This window comes from Aythya ferina (genome assembly GCF_964211825.1).
Source record: "Aythya ferina genome assembly, chromosome: 28".
Lineage (NCBI taxonomy): Eukaryota > Metazoa > Chordata > Aves > Anseriformes > Anatidae > Aythya > Aythya ferina.
Window position 1 is genome coordinate 2,474,801 of NC_140325.1, and position 19,996 is coordinate 2,494,796.

A 19,996-nucleotide genomic window follows, 5' to 3' on the forward strand; every position below is an offset into this window, starting at 1 on the left:
GGAGGAGGATTTGCTAAGCAAAGAACAAAAAAAAGGGGGAACCGCCACGGGGGGAAGCGACGGCGGAGCTGGAAAGGCTGCGTCCCTCTCCCGTAAGTGAATTAAGCCAGCGCTTGCCATGGGACTGTAATTTTATAATGTAAAGCAGCTAATGGCTGCTGCGAGCGCCGGCGTACTGGTCTCCACTGGAACTCAGCCTATTAAATATCAAAGGCCGCTGGAGGAGCTGGATGTGGATATGCCCTTGTTAACCAGGAGACATCATCTGGGGAAAGAGGGATGGAGCCCTCAGGCAAGAAAAAAAAAATAAAAATCATGTTTGAAGTCCCCCAAGCTCACGGCTTTCAGCACAGTCTTGAGCACATTAAAATGGTTTCTTTTCCTGCTGGAGGAGAAAATGAGGCTAGAAGCAGAAACTGCTGGGGGGGAAAGACTGGCGGAGTTGTAAGGGGTGATATTCTTTGCCCTTCATTTGTCTCCCTGGATTTATTGTCTTTCTCGCGTTGCCCTCACTTAATTGTCTGTCCTGAAAGACCTTGGATAAATCTTCCCTTTGGGGACTGTTGCTCTTGCTTGGAGTCTGCTTTGTCGGGTGGATGTTTCATTTTCTTTTATTTATAAATACGTCTCCTTGCACGGTATTAAAGCATCAGGGTATCAAAGGCGCTCGGGGAGCACTCCCTTCTATATCCAGCTCCGTTCAGAAAACGCATTTAAAGCAGCATCTGTTCCAGGAAGGTGCCACGGGGACCAGGGTAGGTGTTGTGCCCAAACCACCTCGCTTTCACTTTTGTTTTGCTCTCCCAGAAGGGACGATGAGTTGCCCAAATCCTGAGAAATCTGTGCCTGGAGTGATTTTATTTCCCCTCGGGGCCAAGCGCTGGGTTAAGTACCAGCCGTAATCCTGGCCACGTGCTCCAGGAGGATGCTTTTTTGGGGGAAAACGGGGCTCTGGCTGCCCGACACAGGCAGGGACGCTTCCCACCGAGACAAGTGCAGCAGCACCATGGGGTCGGGCTGGGGGACGACTTCTCTGCAGAACAAGCATTGCCCCGGGGTGCTCTGGCTGCGACTGGGAGAGAAAATTAAATGCGGATGGGCTGCTCCCTGCCCCAAAGTCCTGCTGGCACGGGTCGGCCCACGTCCATGCTATGAAATGAGACGAGGCGGCTGCACCAGGTGGAGCAGCCTCGTGTGGAGCCCCAAAACAAACAGTTCTGTGCCCAAACCCACGGCAGGGAGCTGCTGGAGGCTGCAGTGGTGCAGATGCTGCTGCAACAGCCTGCGCCGCCGCTGGTTCCTCTCGCAGCCGTTGCCTGAGCGGCTGCCAGGTTGTAATCAAGCACAAAAGCGAAGCCAAGGGATGGGACAAGATGTGTGCAGTGGGGTTGCCTCTCGCCATCTGAGCGAGGGGCTGTGCCGGGGGGCTCTGGGGCTGCCCTCTGGGCTGTGCCGGGTTTGCTCCAGACGCAGCTCCCCAGCTGGCAGAAGCATTTTGCTGCCAGCCCCACCGATGGCTCCGGAGCTGGAATTTGCTCCTCGCTCTGGCAGGGATCGTGCTGTGGGTTTTGAGGCTGTTTTCCTCCAAAAGCTGCTGTTTTCCCCCCCCACCAGCACAGAGCCAACGCAGCGTTTACCATAAAGGAACGGACAGACAGAAAAAGTGGCATTTGGTGCCTTGAAGGGTTTGGCTGTGGTGCTCTGGGGAGGAGGAGGATGCGTCATAGCCCCCAAACCGCAGGGCTGAGCTCACATAAAAGCCACCAACAGCTCCAAATTCTTTGCCACAGTCTCACCTTGGCCACCTCTGGGGGTCCTGGTGGGGCAGAGCCTGCAACAATCTCCGAGCAGGACCTTTCTCAGCCAGGTTTATTTTCCACCTTTCTATTACAGACCGAGGAACCCAACGCCCAGCCTCCCTCCCTGTTGCAGGAAGGCAGGTTCTCAGCACCAGTCAGGATTAGTTAAAATTAAAAAAAAAAAAAAAAAAAGAGATAAAATTCCCTCCGCAGCCCTCTGCAGCATGAAGATGCCTGCCGGTTTATGATCCCTGCTCACCAGCTCTCAGCTGGGTTCACTTAGCCCCGAGGAATGCCTTTGAAACGCGCCCGTATTTCATCCCCAACGTCATGGCGATGCACCTGGGATCTGAGCGGGACCAAGGGGATGCGTTGCCAAGAAGGGCTTTGCATTTCTTTGCCTTTTGTGCCACTTTCACCTGCACGCTCGTGGTCACCCCTTGTGACCACCCCAGTGCCCATTGCAGACCCTTTTGGACCAAGGTCCCCAAGGATCTGTGTTGGAATAAAGCCCCCAGAGAGCTGGGGAGGTGGGTGGGAAGCAAGGGCACACCCCAGAGGACCCCATTGCAAGCCCTGGCCACCTCCCAAGGCTCTTGGCTACCTCTTTTTTCCATGATAACCCTCCAACTCATAGCAATGGGTCCCCTCATGCTCTGGGGGCATTTTTCCCTTAATGCCACTTGGCTGGGGGCTGCTCTGTTCCCTCTGCAAGCCCCGAGGGCAGCCCAGGTTCCCAGCATCACGCTGGATCCATCCCTTTCCCAGCTCCCCAGCAGCTGGCAGCATTATCTCAGCCGGTGCCGGAGGTAATCACGATGTGTGGGGGTTGATTTATTCTCCTCCAAGCTCCTCTCCGGAGACTTAAAGGTCTCTGTGACTGTGCGAGGAGAAAAGTGGGAAGCAAAGCAGGGGGGGAATGAGCTCGCCTCGCCTCTGCCCGCTCCCCCAAGGCCCGCAGGAGCCGTTTCTCATCGCAGGACGATGGCACTCGCAGCTTTGCCCTGCTCCTGGCTCCCGGCTGGCGTCGGCCACAGGCGCCCGGTGGCTCCGCGACGTCCCCTCCGGCGTCACCCACCCTGGGGACAGCGCGTTGGCAGGGTTGGAGAGGGGATGCTGCGTCACGGGGCAGCTGCCGTCCCTACGGAGGGGTGAGGAGCCAGGCTGTCCGCCTGCGTCCCTTCTCCAGCCTCGCTGTACCCCCGGAGATGCACATTTGGGGAAAAAGCTGCCATTTGTTGCATTGCGCACGGCTTTGCTCCCGGCGTGCCAAGCCCCGGTGCGTTTCCCAGTGAAAAGGGAAAAGTCCAGGAACACGAAATCCCTGCACAAGAGCCAGCAGCCAGAGCCAGCCCCCACTGCTGCCAGGCTTTGCATCACACGATTTTGGGATTTGGGGGATTTTTTTGGGATTTTTGCTGTGCCCCGTTTTTCTCCGCATCCCCAGGAGATCCCCAGCACTCGTGGTGGCTCCTGGGCACCCAGCACCTGATGGTGACAGCAGCTTGGTGACAGCAAGGTGGGCACCAGCCCCTTCCCACCCTGTACCTGGGGCTGGCACCCACACCAGGAGCCGGGTGGTTTTGTCTTGGAACCAGCCTGGTTCTCTAAAGAGAGATTTATTTGCAACAAAAGGTAAGGAGACAGATGAATTTTCATCATGCCAGCCTGCCTATGGTCCTCGCACACCCCAAAACCAGGCCAGGACGATGCTTTAGGGACACTGAAAGGGCTTGAGCTGCCCCTCGGCTTCCTTCCTTCAGTCCCCCTGCTCACCTGGATGCAGGGAGCTGCTGGATCAAGCAGCGGCTTTGCTGAAGTGATGGAGAGCAGTTGGCATTTCTGGACACGGAGGTCCCAGGGTGGTTTTCCAGGCTTAAAATCTTTTGGTTCCCTAAGGAAATGCTGCTGCTGTAAGCACGAGGTGGGCACAGACGCGTGCGCACCCCTGCGCCCTCCTGCAGGCGTTGGTGCTCAGTTTTTGTTCACATTTAGCCAAAAAAAAAAAAAAAAAGAAGAAGAAAAAAGAAGAGAATCCAGCACTTTCATTCATTATTGCAAAGTGGGGAAAAAAAAAAACAAACAGCCAAGCACCCTGTGAGGCTGCAATAGGCGTGCAACCCAAATTAACCCATGTGGGAGACGTGTGTGTTAAATGACTCCATGGCAGAAGGGGTTTCAATTAGTGATCGCTCTTTATTACACACCAGAGAACCCAACGACAGGCGACAGCAAGGCTCAAATTACCTTTTTTTTTTTTTTTTTTTCCTATATAATCCTCAATCTCTATGTACACCGTGAGCGAATTCCCTGCTCCAGGGAGCTGACCGCAGCCTTTGAAAAGATGTGAATGGTCTTAAAAAAAATAAAAATTCCATTAAAAATACAGTTGTGGATGGTTTTATTAACCACGTCGGAGGAAGTATTTTGCAAGTAAAAATAAAAAATAATAAAAAAAAAATGAGACCACCTTTAGAAATATAAACTTTCTTTCAAAAAAATAAAACGTGCTTTAAAAATAAAGGCAAATACCTCTTTGCGCAGTGGAGGCTCAGGCTTCCAGCCTTGATTTCTGATTTTTTTTTTATAAAAAGGGCTTTTGATATCTTTAAAAAATAGATATTGAAAGGTAACATTGCCGAGGAGCTGCCCCATCACCTCCTCCGTGCTCCCCTGCACGGGATGCTTATGGGGTGAGGCGGTGCTACCCCACGGGGAGAGGGGCTGGTGCCAAGAAAGTGTGAGTTTGCTCTGAAAAAAAGTGCTAATTTGGGGGTTTCTGACTCCAGCCCTGGTGTCCCCAGGACCAGCTCTAGGAGAAGCAGCCGGCCCGGCTTTGTGATCACTGCGATGCTCCCCAAGAGGCTCAGCTGCGGACTTACCTGGGGTAATTTGTTCAGTCTGGGCTGTTCGGCACAGCAGCTGCAAGGCAGCAAAATGCGGAGGATTTCGGCTTCATTTTCGGGTGACCCTACCAAGCAGGGTGCACGGGGTGAAGGATTTGGGGGCTACGGATCACAGATCCTAGGCCAGGAGCTCCCGGCTGGGCGCTGGCACCTGGGAAGGTCGAGTTTTTGAATTCACGAGCTTTTTTCTTGCTTTTCCCCTTTTGGTTTCGGGGCAGGAAACCAAAGGGAAGCTGAAAACCTTAAATGGGTGGCTGAGGACATTTAGAAGGGAGCCAAGCAGCTCTTTTTGGGGCACATCGCTCTGCTTTGGGGCAGTGCTGGTGCGCACGGCTGAGCTCCCCTGCAGCTCTGTCCTGGGGTACAAAGGTGCCCCCAGTGCTGAGATTGGGGAAAAACCCGGCCAAAATTCACTGTCGGCTTCAACCATGGCCTGTTTTATGCCATGTGGCACGAGTTCAGCTGGGACCCGTGGGGAGAAAGGGGGGGACGTGGCTGGGACGGAGCTGGGAAGGGGATGGATGCAGCCAGAGGGGCTGCAGCGTGTCCCCAGGGTGCTGAAGGGGACAGCGGGGCAGCGAGGGGCTGCAGAGGCTGCCCCAGGATCAATTTGGGGTGGCAGCCCCAGCCTGGGGACACGCTGACACGTCCCAGGGCTGGAGAAGCAGCGGGACCCCCCCCCACAGCCCACCCCAGGGGGGACACCGATGGGATGGAGGGGCAGCACCCACCGCGCCAGGCTCTGGAGAGGTTTTGGGGAGCTTTTCAACCCCAGTGAGGGGGGGTGCACGGCCCGTGCCACGATGGCTTCTCCCCACGTCCTCAAACCCCCCCTCCCACCCTCTGTGCCAGGGGCTGGCACTGCTGGACCCCAGCTCTGGGCAGTTTGAGACACAGAAATGTTTATTTTTCCAAGTTTTTTGTTTCTGTTTTGTTTTGTTTTTTTTTTACAAAATCTCCTCCCTGCGCCTGCCGATGGAGCCTGGCCACCCCCTGAGCTCAGCACCCCATCCATCCCCAAAGCCCCCCGCGCTGTGACACCACCAGCGTGAGCGGGGACCCGATAAGGACGAGATAAGAAGGAGAATTCAGATGGAGACATCATTTTTGGGGGGTGGGGGATGACCCCACCTCTGTCACCCCAAAATAACCTGGAAGGGGACAGGCACTGGGGCTTGAGGCATCCCCGGGGAGCTGAGCACCAAGCAGCGGGTGACCAGGACTCGATCTCAGACGGAGGAGCCCAGGGGGGCGCAGGGGGAGCTGGGGGTGCAGCCACGGCGAGGGTGGGCACCGGGTGCCCCCCCCCGAACCAAAGGGGTGGCTGGAAGACAGCCGGGGTCTGCAGTGCCACAGGGCAGCGGGGTGCTGGAAAGGGCTCAAGGCACCTTGGTAACGTCCCCACGACGAGGTGTTTGTTCCCGAAATTCCCATGGAAAGAAGAGGAGGTCAGGTTCACATTAGCACATCTCCTATGTATATAGTGCAAATCAGAGCCCCAGCACCAGAGGGGTCGCGCTCTGGTTAGTGGTTAGGATGTCCCCCGGGGTGCGACCCTGGGCGCTGCAGCCCCTCCAGCCCTTGCTCTGCCCCGGGCACGAGGCGAGTTGGAGGAGGCCAGGAATCCTTTCAGAGAAGGCATGGGGAGCCTGTCCCTCTCGAGCAAGACACGGGGCTGCTTCTCCAGGGGATGGCTGGCTGGAAGGAGCTCTGGATACAGTCCCGACGGCGGCTCCAACAACCACAGCATGACCACAGCATCCATCCCAACACCCACTCCCTGCCCCAAAGGCGAGGAAGAGCCCAGAAGAGCAGGGGTGGAGGCCTCTTGTGTGTCCCCAGGAGGGGTTTCAGGTCCTGAAGGTTGGGGACTGATTGCAGGCACGGTCTCGGTGTGCGAGGCGGCGCCGTGCAGAGGGAGGTTGTGGTTTTCCACCCGTCCCCAGCGGGAGGACGGCTCCCGGGGGGCTGTGTGGGAGCATCCTTTCTGGGAGCCCTGCAGAGGCGGCAGCCAAAGGTCCGGGCCGGTTCAGGACCGTGGCTCGGGGAGTGAGAATGACGTGGCAAACGGGAAGCCAGGAGCGAAGAGCGAGCGCTGGGCTCAGGAAGAGTCCAGCCACGTCCTGGAAGCAGGGGAGCAGAGAACATCACCGCTCATCACTGGTTCATGGGCTCCTCTTCCTCCATCGGCTCGTCCTGGGGCCTGAAACGGAGAAATTTGGCACGTGAGATGAGGAGGAGACCGGCTCTTCCCCTCCGCAGCACAACCCCCGTGAAGGCCAAGGCTCAGAGCCTGGTGGCACACGAGGGGCACCCGCACGTCCCCGGGCCGACAAAGAGCATCACCCATCACCTCTTCTCCACCATCACGGCCACCGAGAGGGAGGCCAAGGCTGTGACGGTCTCCACCTCTTCTGCCTCGTGGTGCTGCGCCTCCAGGAAGGAGCAGCCCAGCTTGGAGGCAAAACGCTGCACGGCCACCCAGTATTTACCTGCGGGAGAAGGAAACGTCAGGGAAGGGGCTGGCACGGGGCTCTCTGGGCTTCCCTTGCGAGTGGGGCATCACCCTCCTGGGGGTAAGAGGATGGAGGGCTCCCCCCCAGGGTACTGAATGCAGCGTCCCCCAGGAGGAAAAGCTGACATTTGGGCCATCCCTGCTCACTCATCCTCGCTCCGGACACTCACTTTGGACCTGGATCACCGCCTCCAAGGAGCGCACGGCGTTGGCGTTGGGTTTCTGCCTCATGCTCTCTTCTGGGAGAGGGTCCAGCTGCCAAGGGATGAGATGAGGGGGTCAGGGGGAAGGAGCAGTGCCCACGGCTTGGTTTGGGGCCACGCAGCCACAACCTGCACCAAGCTTTGCCTCGTAGGGCTCCCACCCTGCTCCTGTGGCTCCGGGTGCGCCCATGGGGTCCTGACCACAGGATGGGGAGCGCAATCAGCCCCCGTCCAGCCCCAACTCTCACCTCGTTGCCCAGCAAGGCTGACACGCAGGCCTCGGACGCATCGCAGATGGCCGTGAGGTCGTGGCCACCCTCCAGAGCGAGGACGATGGCTCCCCCTGCCAGGCTCATCAGCTGCTTCGTCATGTAGCCAAAGCCTGCGGAGGAAGCCCAAAAGGGGCAGCCGTCAGCCCAAAATACCAGGATCGTGGCCCTCTCTTGCTGTGCCCCTACAACCCAGGGCTCATCCCCTGCTCCCTGGAGAGCTGCCAGCCCCAAAACCCAGGGGAAAGAGCCCACTCAGAGCCCCCTGAGCTGCTTCCACCTCCTTACATTTAGCAGAGACTTTGTAGCCGCCCAGGGGTGGCGGGTGGCCGTCGGCCGCGTCGAAGCCGGCCGACACCAGCACCACGTCGGGGGAGAATTCATGTGCAATCGGCATCACCACCGTCCTGTCGGGTTGAAAAATAAAAACAAACAAACAAAAAAAGCAAATAACATTAGAAATTAAGCGTTGGTTCAGCCTGAAGCCAAGGGAAAGGCAGAGGACCACGAGGAGCAGTACCTGAAAGCTGCCAGATACTCAGGGTCACCCATGGGGGGGTCGAGCCCTCCAGTCCAGGCTACGTTGACGTTAAATCCCTCACCGGGGCCAGCACCAACCTACGAGAGAGCAAAGATGATGGTGAGGGGCAGGATGCAGCCTGCAGGGTGCTGTGGCCAGGCTCCACCACCTCCCAGCCCCAAGCGAGGGACGGGCAGCCCCACACTTCACCAAACCCCATGCTCCACGAGACCCCAGCCCTGCAAGAAGCCCTAAATCAAGCAGCTGCCCCCCCACACAGAGCTGCACGGCCCCCGGGTGCTTCTCACCTCGTCGGCGGCCCCGCTGCCGGGGAAGAAGTTCCCATCATCGTGACGGTGCAAGGAGATGTAGAGAACGTCGGGGTCCCTGTAGAAGACCTGCTGGGTCCCATTGCCATGGTGAACATCCTGGGGGGAGAAAGGAGTTGGGGGAGCGCTCTTAAATAGCCTCAAGGGTGGCCCGGGAGCTGAACGGAGCTAAAAGCATGTGGATCCCTGCTCCCTGCCCCTAGATCTGGTCCTGGGGAGGGGTTTGCAGCCACATTCCTGCAGCCAGACCCCAAGGAGGAGGTTTCTCTGCTCCCAGCTCCAGCTCTGAAGCAGAGCTGGGATGCTCTGGTGAGGAAATGGGATGTGCTGGGAGCGACTCACCCAGTCCACGATGAGGATCTTGCTGAGTTTCCCTTTCTGCTGCAGCTGCCTGGCGGCGATGGCCACAGAGTTGAAGAAGCAGAATCCCCTGCAAAAAGGGAGCTGGTCAACACCCGGGGCACCCCGAGCACCCCAAGCACCCTTCCCTCCCAGCACCAACGGGTGGGCTGCCCCCTCCCCTCTCCCTGGACACAGCAGGGTCCCGGGGCAATGAATCTGGAGCAATCAGTGATTTCCCAGCAAGGCTGTCCAAACTCTAAAGGGACTGGGATTTTGGGGCCGCCCAAACCCCCCCGTGCCTCGGGAAGGGACCCTCACATGGCAGTGGATGGATCCGCGTGATGTCCGGGCGGCCTCACCACAGCGAAACCGTTCTGGGGACGAAACAAACACAAGCAGATCAGCACCACTGCCCCCAGCACCTCACCGTGGGGCCACACGGTCCTCCAACAGGGGCACGAGGGGGCTTGGCGAGCCCCCCAAAGCCCTCTAGGTGAGGCCACCCACCTTCAGCTCCCTGGTGGCCACCTTGAAGGCCAGCTCGGTGACGCTGCCCGCGGCCCAGCGGGCGGCGTTGGAGGAGTGCAGCTCGTTCCAGATGGTATCGCTGTCCACCTGCAAGAAAGGTGACACTCAGACGGGGACAGGGACAGGGATAGGGGCACTCACAGATGATGCCTCGGTTGGGGAACCCTCGCTCTCTGCCAGCCACCCTGCTCGGGGCTGGGGATGAAGTCCCGGGCATCGTGGAGCCAAGGGCACCTCGCGTGCCATGGGACAAGTTGCCCAGCTCCACGGTGGCTCCCCGGTGCCACCGGCCGGGGGTGGCAGCTCCTCTGCAGACCCCAGCCCCACATCCAAGCTCCGCACAGAGCATCTCACACCCCTGCACCTGGGGGGCTGGAAGGAGTGACTGAGAAAACGCTGGTTACCTTCTTTATCTTATTTTATTGTTTAACCCAACATCTTGGTTTGATCAGGATCACGTCAAGGGCCGAGCCAGAGCCGGAAAACTTGAGTCTCTTCTGATCAACTCCATGTGTGCGACTCAAGGGCTCCCCTCTGCCCGCAGAGGGGGCAGCTCCAGCCCCCCCCCGCCTTCAGGCAGGACAGGAGGAGAGCAGGGGGGGAGGCAGAGCAGGGAAAGTGGATGCAAACGGGGCTGAGAAGAGCTGGTGCCCAGCAGCGGGGGCAAGGGGAGGAGAAGAACCAGAAGAGGCAGCAGGAAGGCATGGAGTGAGACCCTTCCTGAAAGAGAGAGAGAAAGACAGAGAGAAAGAGGAGGACAGAGACAGGGGAGAGGAAGAAAGAAGACCGCAGTGAACGGAGAGAAACCAGGGCAGCAAGCTGTGAGAGGAGAGGCCACAGAAGTGTCTGGAGAGAAGGGGCAAGCTGCTGCCATCCCCACGCCACTGCTCGCACCCCGGGTGGAAGCCACGGCTTGCTCCCTCCTAACGCCCCCGGCTCTTAAACAAGGCCACGAGGGGCTTTTGGGGGCTGGGTGCCCTGGAGGAAGGGGCTTCAAAAGGCCTGGTTCAAGGGTGGGATACCCAAAACCATCCAAAGGACAGGGGGAGCCCTGCGACAGCGTCTTGCTCCCACGCAAGGGAAGCTGGTGACACAAGGAGAGGACACTTTGCTGTGCCCACAGCTCCACATTTGGGCTGCTGCTGCCTGGGCTGAGCTCCATCCCCCTGCAGGGAGGCTCTGGACAGACACAGCCTCAACCCTTGGGCATCTCCATGCTCTGAGCTCCCTCGGACACCCCACGGACACGCAGGGATGGGGACCGAGCACAGCCCAACAGCTCTGGGAGCTCCTTCCCCACTCCAGCCCACGAGAGGCCCTTGGTGGGGATAGAATAAACATCCCCCATCCAAAAAAAAGCCCCGAACGGGGAACAAGGACTTACCCCCACCCCTCCGCAGGGCAGCATGACGAACATCCTCTGCGACAGGATCCCTGCGAGGAGGGGACAGTGAGGACATCACAGCCACAAAGCTGGGAGGGGACCGGCACGGGCCAGGGGCGCACGGCACACGGGGGGGCACCGCCGGCTGCGGATGGGGGGCTCACCTGCCAGCTTCCCGTTGTCCAGTTTCAGGCGGTTGAGGGGATTGGTGCCATAGAGGAAGACGTGGCGCTCGGTGTGGACGCACTGCAGCTCCTCCAGGGTGGCCTTGCGTCCCCGCAGACACTGCAGGACACGGGCTGTGACCGAGGTGCTCCGGGACAGGACACCCGGGTTCCCCCACCCACGTGTACCAACCCCACGGGTGGCCAGGAGAGGATGGGGTAGGGAATGGCAGCGCTATTTTCCTACAGTTCTAACAGGCTGGAGCTGACACTGATGCCCCACCAAGCTGGCAAAACCCCTCAGCCCCGTTTCAGCAGGGATTACACCCGTTTTCCAACGCAACAAGCTGCCATCTGCCCCGGGGACGGTCAGACCAAATCGCTCCAATTTGGCACAGCCAGCAGCAACCGAGTCCAAACCCCCCTCCCAAAAGCTTTGCTGCCTGGCTGGAGGTGGAAAACAGGCTGGGAAGCTCTGGGAATAACAGGGATGGAGGTGGGAGCAGGGAGCAGGGCATCCTACCACAGCGTTAGCTCATGCCAATGTCCTCCCCCCGCCGCTCACCTCGCACTGGCTGCGCAGCCCCCGCTCCTGCAGCCGGGACCAGATGCTCTGAATCCTGCCCGCGTGCTCCGGGTGGTTGCTGTTGTCTCCGCAGGAGCACTGGTGCTTGAGCATCACCGAGTCGTAAACCAGCCCTGCAATAACGCCCATGGAGAGCTGCTGGCCTGAGACTGGACTGGGCAGCCGAGCTTCGATGCTGCCAAGCCAAATTCTGCTCCTTTTTGAGGGCTAGGGCTGATTGTTGGGATCCAAAGACCCGTTAAGGGTTATTTAGTTTGACTGTAACACACTCCTTGAACCATGGGAGCCTCTGCCCTGAGATGTTTGAACCCATCCTGCCTTGGATGCTTAGGAGAGCTGAGCTGAGCCCTCGTAACAGACCAGGATGGCAAGTCCTGCTTGGAAAAGGTACCTTAGATAAGGAGAAGGGACGGCTTGCTCTGCTCTTTCTGCAGCCAGCCAGGGTGCTCCCAGGAATTTTGGGGTCCAGGAATGATTGGGATGGACACACGGGTTCCCCAGAGCATCCCCAAATCCTGTCCCCAGCCCCTGCTGCTGCTCCAGCTGGTTCATCCTGCGCCCCCGTGCCCTACCTGTCGTGAAGTGAGGCTTGGTCGGCTGCTCCTGCACGGGCAGGGAGAGCGTCTTGGAGGCCGTGTCCTGGGCAGGGAGGGAGATGGTGGCGGTGGCAGGAGATGACTGAGCCCTGGAGAGGGGCCTGTGCCCCGCGAGGACGGTCGGGACCATGGGGGGGTCGGCCAGAGGCTGCCGCTTGAGGAGCTGGTGCTGCATGCGCTGGTAGGGGTCCCAGAGATACGCCTGATGGAGAGAGGTAACAGTGAGCACAGCAGCACACGGGGCGAGGACGCTCTCCCAGGAATGAGCCTCGGTCTCTGGAGGGTCTGGATGCGACAGCCCCCTCCGCACTGGGGGGCTCGGAGCTGCTTTGTAGGAGTTGGGATGTGTAAAGCAGCGTCTGCTGCTCTCTGCTGGCTCAGCCCCGCAGTGCTGGGCAGCCCTGCTGCAGGGTGCAGCACTTTGCAGATGGTGCCCAGCAGTTTGGGGACAACGCCCAGCGATTTGGGGACGATGCCCAAGCCCTGCTTGCACCAGGGGTGGCCGCAGCTCACGGCCTGTGCTAGCAAACTGCCCCTGGATCACGGGAGGGAGAGATGTGGTGCCTGCGTCCCTACCCACACAGCGTGGCTTGCAGCACCAGCAGCAATCTCACAGCAAACCATAAATCTGGCCTGGAAAAAGGCAGCATAGCAGGCAGAGGGGCTGCAGGACCACACAGGCACAGCCCCACAGCGACCTGAGACTGCTGCGTGTTGGACACGGGGAAAGTGAAAATTTGGAGGCAAAAAATCCACAGGGCGAGGGGCAGGAAAGCTCCGGGTCTTGGAAAAGCGCAGTGAGAGCTACGAAAAATAACCAAACAACTGCAAAACCAACACCTGCTCCCCAATCCCCGCCAGCCCTCGCCTACCTGCTGGAGGACGAGCTCCTCCTGAGGCTGCAGCAGCTTCTGCGTCCTCTCGGGCTCCTTCCCGCTGCTCCCCGGCCTCGCAGGCTCCACGCGTGCCCTCGCCTGGTCGCCGCCCTCAGCCCCCGTCTCCGTCCCTTCTGCTTCCATGTCCTCCGAGGAGGGGATCTGCCGCAGCCGGGGCTTCTCGCTGGTTTTGGCCATGCGCTGCAGCCCAGGGGAAGGGGCACAAGTCAGCAAGGAACAGGCTGAGGAGGTCAAAGCACCCCCGGGTAGGAGCACGATGAATTTGGGAGCCCACGAAGCTGAGCAGACACCCTCAGCTCCTGAACCTGGGCAGCGCAATCCTCGCTGCAATCCTGCACCCTGCTGCCCAGCACCTCCTGCACGCCCCCTGGCCTTACCTTGCCCAGATGTGTCTGCTGCTTGAGCCTCTCCAGGAACTGGGTGTGATGCTGCTGGTACACCAGTTGCTGCTGGATGGCCTTGGGGTTCTGGGGCAGGGGCTCCGAGCGGGTCCTGCCCAGAGGCTTGTGGTGGCCCGGGAGCGACAGGCGCTCTGCGGAGATGAGCGAGGGGGCGAAGGAGAAGGGGACCGTTCCCAGCCCTGGCACTGCAGGGAGAGGAGGGAGAGGTTAGGGGCGGCTTTGCCCTCTTAATATTAACACTTTCTACCTCCTCAGCTCCGGCTCATGGAGGAATAACGGGAAACCAACAATTTGTACCCTGAGCAAGGCTCTGCACTGTGCTGCCAGCCCCAAAACTTGAGACTTACCAGCCACAAGCGGAGCGTGGGTGACCGAGGGCTCGAGGATGATGACGGGCTGCAGCCGAGGGGACAAGGGGCTCCCGGCCTCGTGCTGCTCCAAGCCAGCTGGTATGAACATGGGCGAGTGCGTGCCTGCGAGGACGGGCCCGTTCAGCACGGGCACCCGGTGGGCCAGGCCGGAGAGGGGGCGGCGATCCGCGTCTCCCTGCGGGGAGGAGGAATCCCAGAATCACAGAATTGTCTAGGTTGGAAGAGACCTCGAGATCATCGAGTCCAACCTCTGACCTAACACTGGCTGGATCAACAACCCACCGGGACACGGCGCATCCTCCCCGTGCCCACGGGCAGCCTCTGCGACTCCTCAGAGCCAGCGTACGGCTGGCACTCGCCCAGGAACCCCGTCCCCCAAAAAAAAAGGGCTTCCCCTGCCCTGCGGGGACCCCCTGTCCAAGGTTTTGGGGCTTCCTACAAACTGGCTACCTACCCTGGCGCTAGTGGTGGCCGGCAATCCCAGCGTGATGGCAGGAAGGGAGGCTGCGCCCTGCAAGGCAAACTGGGCCAGGGAGCTCTCCTGCAGCATCAGGCGCTGGGCCAGGGGCGCCTGCACCAAACACAATCCGTCAGTGTCCTGCAAGGGCAGGGCTCACAGCACGGGGCAGCAGAAAGGGGGTGGCCAAGTGCCAGATACTGGGGGAAAACCCAGGGCTGGGGGCACCGGGGGGCAGCGCATGCACTAGGAGAGCACCGGTGCACGGCGCAGAGGGGGGCAGCGTGTCACTGGGTCGGGCAGGGGGTCCCACCGTGCTGGGGCAGCTGTGGTGCAGGATTTGGAGTGCCCTGGGGGGGTTTGCTAGCTGATCCTGAGCCTAGGAGGGCTTTGGGAGAGCAGGGAGGTGAAGGCAGGGCTCGGGAAGCTGAGGAGCTCACCTCGTGGGCCATGCCGGAGGCGGCGGGGAGGGCTCCGTGCTCGGCGGGGAGGCTGTCGTTGGGAGAGCTGCAGCCGGACACGGGGGTGCTGCTGCTGCTCGGGGAGGAATCTGTGCCGGGAAGAAAAATCAGGGAAAATGGGCACCTGCACACAGAGGAGAACTGCACAGCCCCAGCCCCGTAAAGCTCGCCCTCCCTCCAACAACTCCCCAGCGCCCTCCTGGAGCCAAAACTCTTGGTGCACAGGAGGGCACTGCTAACGTGCTGAGCCCCTGCGATGTGAAATTCCCCCTCTGAAACCCAAAGCAGGCATCGTACAGGATCCCAGGCAGCTCCAGCCCAGCCCCAACCTCCCCAAACAGCCGAGTTATCCCCATCCAGCCGAAATCCTCACCGATCGCCTCAGGCGGCCTCCTCTTCAGCGAGGGGGGCGCGCTCTCCTTGCGGGTCAGGGGGTTCTTGCGGCGGTCCAGGCACTTCCTGGGCTTGCAACGCACCTTCAGGTTGGGCTCGGACGCTGCCGAGGACAAGGTGGTGAGTCCCAGCCCCACCACGGGTGGGAAAAAGCTGGAACAGCTTGGTGGGGCCAGGCCACCCCACTTCTTGGCTCCTGCCATCCCCTGCAAGTGGGCTCAGTGGCATCAGAGCAGGGGGAGATGGTGCTGGCCCCCAGCCTCACCTGTTTTCCGCAGTGGAAAATGCTCCGGGGGGTCGAGAGAAGTGCTAGGGACCGGGGGCAGGAAGGTGCTGAGTACAGGAGGGGAAGGGCCCTCGGCATCCAGAGGCTCCAAAGACCTGCAGGGAGAAGGAACCTTGTTAGAGGATCTTCAAGTGATGGTTAGCAATGCCTTGACTTATCCAAACCCACCACCAGAAATGTTTTGAGGGTCCTGAGCAGCCATCCTGCTCCGGGTGGGTCAAACAGCATTGCGAGGATGCCCTTCTTTTACCTGTACGGCATGGCAGAAGGGTTGGGGTTGCTGGTCCTTTCCAAAGCTGCTGCCTGCTGCTTCTTCAGGATGACCTCCGCCAGTTTCTGCTTCACCACCGTGCTGGCCACAGCACCTGCAGAGAGGGGGACAGTGAGCACAGCGGGCTGAGAGTCATCACAGAGCATCCCACAGGACCCTCAGAGCATGGCCCTGGGGCTCCCCATGGCTGCAAGAGCCAAGAGAAGGTGGCTGGAGAGCCCCTGCGAGCACACAGACATGGAGAAAGCCCTGCAGATGTGCTTGGCACGGGTCTCAGATCAAGGTGGGCGCAGGGAGAGGCAGAGGCTCCCAGGTGGTGAATTTGAAGCTGCTGAAGCTGCTAACCTCGCTGAGTGCCAGCAGCTGAGAGGCAGAGCATCAGCAGGGGCGAGCCTCAGCTCAGGATCTGCAGCCAAGCCAGAGCAGGTAGGAGCTGACACCCACGGCATGAGGAAGGCACAGCACAGCTTGTACAGCAGCGACAAGCCTCCCACGGGTGCACGGGATCCCTCTGAAGCCTCTCCAGAGCACCGTGCCCTGGGGCTCTCCGAGCCCGTCACACGGCGATGATTTCCAGCTGATAGCGCACAGCTCTGCCCATCCCGCACCCCCGCTCCCTGCTCTTACCTCCAAGACAGGAGAGAAGGAGAGCAAGAAAAAGAAAGCGCAGACAGCTCAGGGAAGGATTTGAGGCTCCTGAACCTCTGACAGAGCTGCGCTCTTCCAGAAGAGCACCCAACAGGAGACTCACCACGGCTTGCTGGCACTGCAGCAGCGCCCCACGTCCTGCACGCGGCTCCGTGGAGGTGGTGGAGCACCCCCAGGGAGAGCTCTGACTGCTGCAGGGAGCTGCCCCCAGCTGCCAGGAGCCTCCTGTGGTTTCCCTGCCTCAACCCAGGGCCCATTCCCCTGTCTGACCCATGCCAGGACACATCCTTGGTTGTTTGCTCCAGCAAACGCGCTGGGTGGCTGCGCGAGGGATGCTCCACGCCTCCGTGGTGCTGCTCAGCACCTCCAAGCACATCTTGCTCAATAATTTCTACAATTAACTCCCAGCTTGCATAAGGAAGCCCTGTGTAGGCAGCGCTGCTCAGCTGCCACATCTGCAGGAGCTGCATTTGCTCGGGCACGGCCCCAAAAGGGCAGGCACTGAGTCTGCAGCACCCCAAAAAGCCCCGCCAAGCCCTGGGGAAGAGCAGCCCACGTCCTGCAGACACAAAGAGGAGCTCAGGGATGAGAAGGGGAAAGCATCAGCGCCCTGAGAGAGCTCGGGTTCAAGGCAGCAGGCTCACAGACACCGGGAACGGCTGCACCTGAGTGTGAAGAGGGATGTGAAGAAGGGCTCTGCACCTCCAAAAGCTCAGAGAGCAGCAGCAGGCACTAGATGGCGCAGGGAGATCGCAGCAGGACGAGGGGTTTGCTTTCCTGCGTGGTGCAAACCTTCCTGCCCGGCACCCCAAAACCTCTCCCCATCGCCACCCTACTCCAGCCTGGAGCTTGCCAGCTCCAGAGCCAAATTCCTGCCCTGCCCTGGACACTCAGTGACAGGACAAGGGGCAGCGGGTGCAAGCTGGGACTCATTTCTGCTCAAAAAGCTCCTTTCTGCTTAAAAATGAGACAAGACCTGTGCACGGGGAGGGGGGCAGAGCACGGAACAGGCTGCCCAGGAGGGCTGGGGGGGCTCCTTCTCTGGAGTCACCCAAATCCTGTCTGAACGTGCTCCTGTGTGACCTGATTGGGGTGTTCCTACTCCGGCAGGGGGACTGGGCTGGGTGATCTTTTCGGGTCCCTTCCAGTCCCTGCCATTTGGAGACCCTGCTACAAAACGCCCCGACCTCGCTCCCCGTGATCCCCCTGGATTTGGGGACACGGCTCCTCGGGCAGAGACGCAGCCCCTGGTGCCACAGGCCAGAAAACACCGAGGCTCTTACTTCGTTTGCTCTTGTCCTTATTGAGGATCTGCCGCAGCTCCTGCTCCTGCTGCCCGGGCTCTGCCTCGCGGTGCGGGGACTCCATGGTCACCTGGGGGGGAGAAGAGGGCACCGTCAGCACCACAGGACCCCGACCTCACCCCATGCAGCACCCCAGGCACGATGCCAGATCTCTGAAATCATCCGTTAGGTCATTTTTGGAAACCTGGTGCTGACAAGAACATGTTAAAAGTTGTTTCATCACAGCGAACCGCACACATCTTGGTCTCCAGGGACACTCTCCCCAGGGACGCTGCAAAACTCGGACCAGTTTGTTTCAGCCTGCTGCCTGTTTTGACATATCTGTAGCTGGGGCGTGTTGTAATAGAGCTAAAAAAAATCACAGTTGACTAACAAGGGGGAAAAAAATAGAAAAAATACACACTAAGCTTAGAAGTTTGTGTTTTCTGCAGCTTATCACACCTCACATGGATGAAAGCATCACATCTGCACAAAAGCCTCTAAGCACCTGGCAGCCGTAGCAGCATCACCACCTCCAGCCTCCCTCGTGTGGTCCAAGCTGATGCTCAGAGTCCCCCCGAAAGCCCCCGGGAATCCCCCAGAGCTCCCAGCCAGGGTTAGTGGGACCGGCACTCGGGGGCAGACGCTTCCACCTCTTGGACGTGGCAGGGTGTAGGAGGGGGCCCCGGTGATCCTGGGGCTGACAGCAAGGGGGTTTTACAGCTGCTGCAGGATTCAGCAGAGTCTGGAGCACGCAGGGTGCAAGAGGAGGGGATTAGAGATGGAGCCGGGTTCTGCAGAGCCCAGAAAAAGGACAGGCAGCAACGGGACAAATGTGCAATGATGGAAATCCCAGATGGATTTGAGGAGCCACAAGGACAGGGCTCGATCTCTACGCTAGGAGATGGTCACAGCTTGCCTGGCCGTGGCCCCAAAAACCTGCTCTGCCCCTGAAGGTGAAAAAAATCAGGCTCCAGAGGAAGCACCCAGCCTAAACCTTATTACCAAAACCTTGTGACAACGCAGAGCCTGCCAGGGAGGGGTGCTATTCTGGGTGACACGAGAGGATTTCGGGGAAGGCTTCCCAGAAAAGCCAATTAGCTGGCGGAGTGAGTAAGCCGTGCCTTCAGGGCAGAGAGGCAGCGGTGGCCAAGCCGAGTGGCAGCTCACAGACACCAGGCATCCTGTCCAGCCGTGCTGGCTCCTCTCTCGGCACACACGGCGTGTGGCTGCAAACACTTCCCCGCTCCACGCGTCCCGGGAGGCCCCAGCCTCCTGCTGCCCTTGGCAGGGCTGAAATTTGGACGGGAACACACAAACTCCCCCCCAAAAACCTGCCTCCCTAAGCGGCCTCCTTGCATCAGCACGGCCTCCGGGATGGCTGAGGAGCACTGCAGGCTCTCTAGATCATGGGAAGGGAAGAATTGACCTGGGAAGATTATTTTGGGGTTGGGATTTCCAGCCTTTTATTAGCTGGTGGTTGTGTCAGAGACGGGAGTCCAGGCAAAGCCAGCCTGGAGGCAGGGCACTGCCGGCACCACCCCAAGCTACCCGTTTTGGGGGAAAACAAGGGGATTTTTGGAAGCACCCGTTCCGCCCGTACCCTCACGTGCTGGTGGGCGAGCTGCTCCACTTGCTGCTGGTGCAGGCTGGCGAGGAAGAGCTGGTGCTGCAGCTGCTGCGTGTGCTTCAGGGCCAGCAGGGCGGTGTCGGAGCCGGGCTTGACGACGCGCTGCCCGATGCGCAGGTCCATGGGGGCGGCCTGGGGCACCCGCGGGGAGGTGCACGGGTTCACAGCAGCTGTGGAGACACAAAGCGGGGTGAGAATCAGCACGGAGAGGGGTCCCCCGTGCCTCGTACCCCTGGAAAAAGCGACGGCAACGTCGGGATGGGGTGAGGATACCCCGGCGCGCAGGAGGGCGCCGCGAGGAATGCGCCCTGCTGCCGAGGAGGGCTTGCCACATCCCATCTGCTGCCTGCGAAAGCCTCCTCCGTCATCCAGGCAGAAATCCTGGGAGTTAGCCGCGCTTGGAGAGCCTCCAAGGTGCTGCAGGCACCTCTCCCCGACACCACGGCTTCCCAAAGTGGAGGCGCTCCCATCCTGCCGGGGCGCGCGGCTTCCCCCATCCTCACGGGACCACCTGGAGCAGCCTGGACCACAGGGATCGAGGCATCCAACGCCCATACAGAGGCACAAGGCATCCAAAATCCCTCGCAGAGGGAGATTTTCACCCAAAGCCTCGCTGAGCTCACCCCACAGGTCAGCGCAGAGCAGCGCTGGCCGCCTCCGGCACGGCACCGCTGCAACCCCGCAAAGAAACGGGGCGACCTGCACCCCTGTGGGAAGGGCAGGCAATGCCCCCCACCCTGCCACAAGGATGCTGCCCC

General features: G+C 60.0%; 1 protein-coding gene across 9 annotated transcripts in view; it reads right to left on the minus strand.

The window, feature by feature from the left end:
* Window positions 1-5,590: 5,590 nt before the first annotated feature.
* The window catches only part of HDAC7 (histone deacetylase 7), a 71,198-nt gene continuing 56,792 nt past the window's right edge, over window positions 5,591-19,996 (minus strand). For 8 of the 9 annotated variants that reach the window (XM_084499815.1, XM_084499814.1, XM_084499816.1 and 5 more), the window contains exons 2-25: window positions 19,212-19,408; window positions 17,609-17,699; window positions 15,657-15,771; window positions 15,386-15,501; window positions 15,101-15,223; window positions 14,707-14,816; window positions 14,264-14,380; window positions 13,786-13,984; window positions 13,415-13,623; window positions 13,014-13,217; window positions 12,118-12,343; window positions 11,525-11,658; window positions 10,960-11,080; window positions 10,796-10,845; window positions 9,391-9,498; window positions 9,202-9,257; window positions 8,884-8,971; window positions 8,521-8,640; window positions 8,213-8,310; window positions 7,981-8,099; window positions 7,672-7,805; window positions 7,391-7,475; window positions 7,059-7,197; window positions 5,591-6,908 (exon numbers count right to left, since the gene is read on the minus strand). In XM_084499815.1, the coding sequence (XP_084355941.1) occupies window positions 6,863-6,908; window positions 7,059-7,197; window positions 7,391-7,475; window positions 7,672-7,805; window positions 7,981-8,099; window positions 8,213-8,310; window positions 8,521-8,640; window positions 8,884-8,971; window positions 9,202-9,257; window positions 9,391-9,498; window positions 10,796-10,845; window positions 10,960-11,080; window positions 11,525-11,658; window positions 12,118-12,343; window positions 13,014-13,217; window positions 13,415-13,623; window positions 13,786-13,984; window positions 14,264-14,380; window positions 14,707-14,816; window positions 15,101-15,223; window positions 15,386-15,501; window positions 15,657-15,771; window positions 17,609-17,699; window positions 19,212-19,408 (3,005 nt within the window). In that variant the 3' untranslated portion in view covers window positions 5,591-6,862. Of the gene's footprint in view, window positions 6,909-7,058; window positions 7,198-7,390; window positions 7,476-7,671; window positions 7,806-7,980; window positions 8,100-8,212; window positions 8,311-8,520; window positions 8,641-8,883; window positions 8,972-9,201; window positions 9,258-9,390; window positions 9,499-10,795; window positions 10,846-10,959; window positions 11,081-11,524; window positions 11,659-12,117; window positions 12,344-13,013; window positions 13,218-13,414; window positions 13,624-13,785; window positions 13,985-14,263; window positions 14,381-14,706; window positions 14,817-15,100; window positions 15,224-15,385; window positions 15,502-15,656; window positions 15,772-17,608; window positions 17,700-19,211; window positions 19,409-19,996 lie in introns of those variants that run through there. The other variant, XM_084499812.1, reaches the window with a different exon arrangement.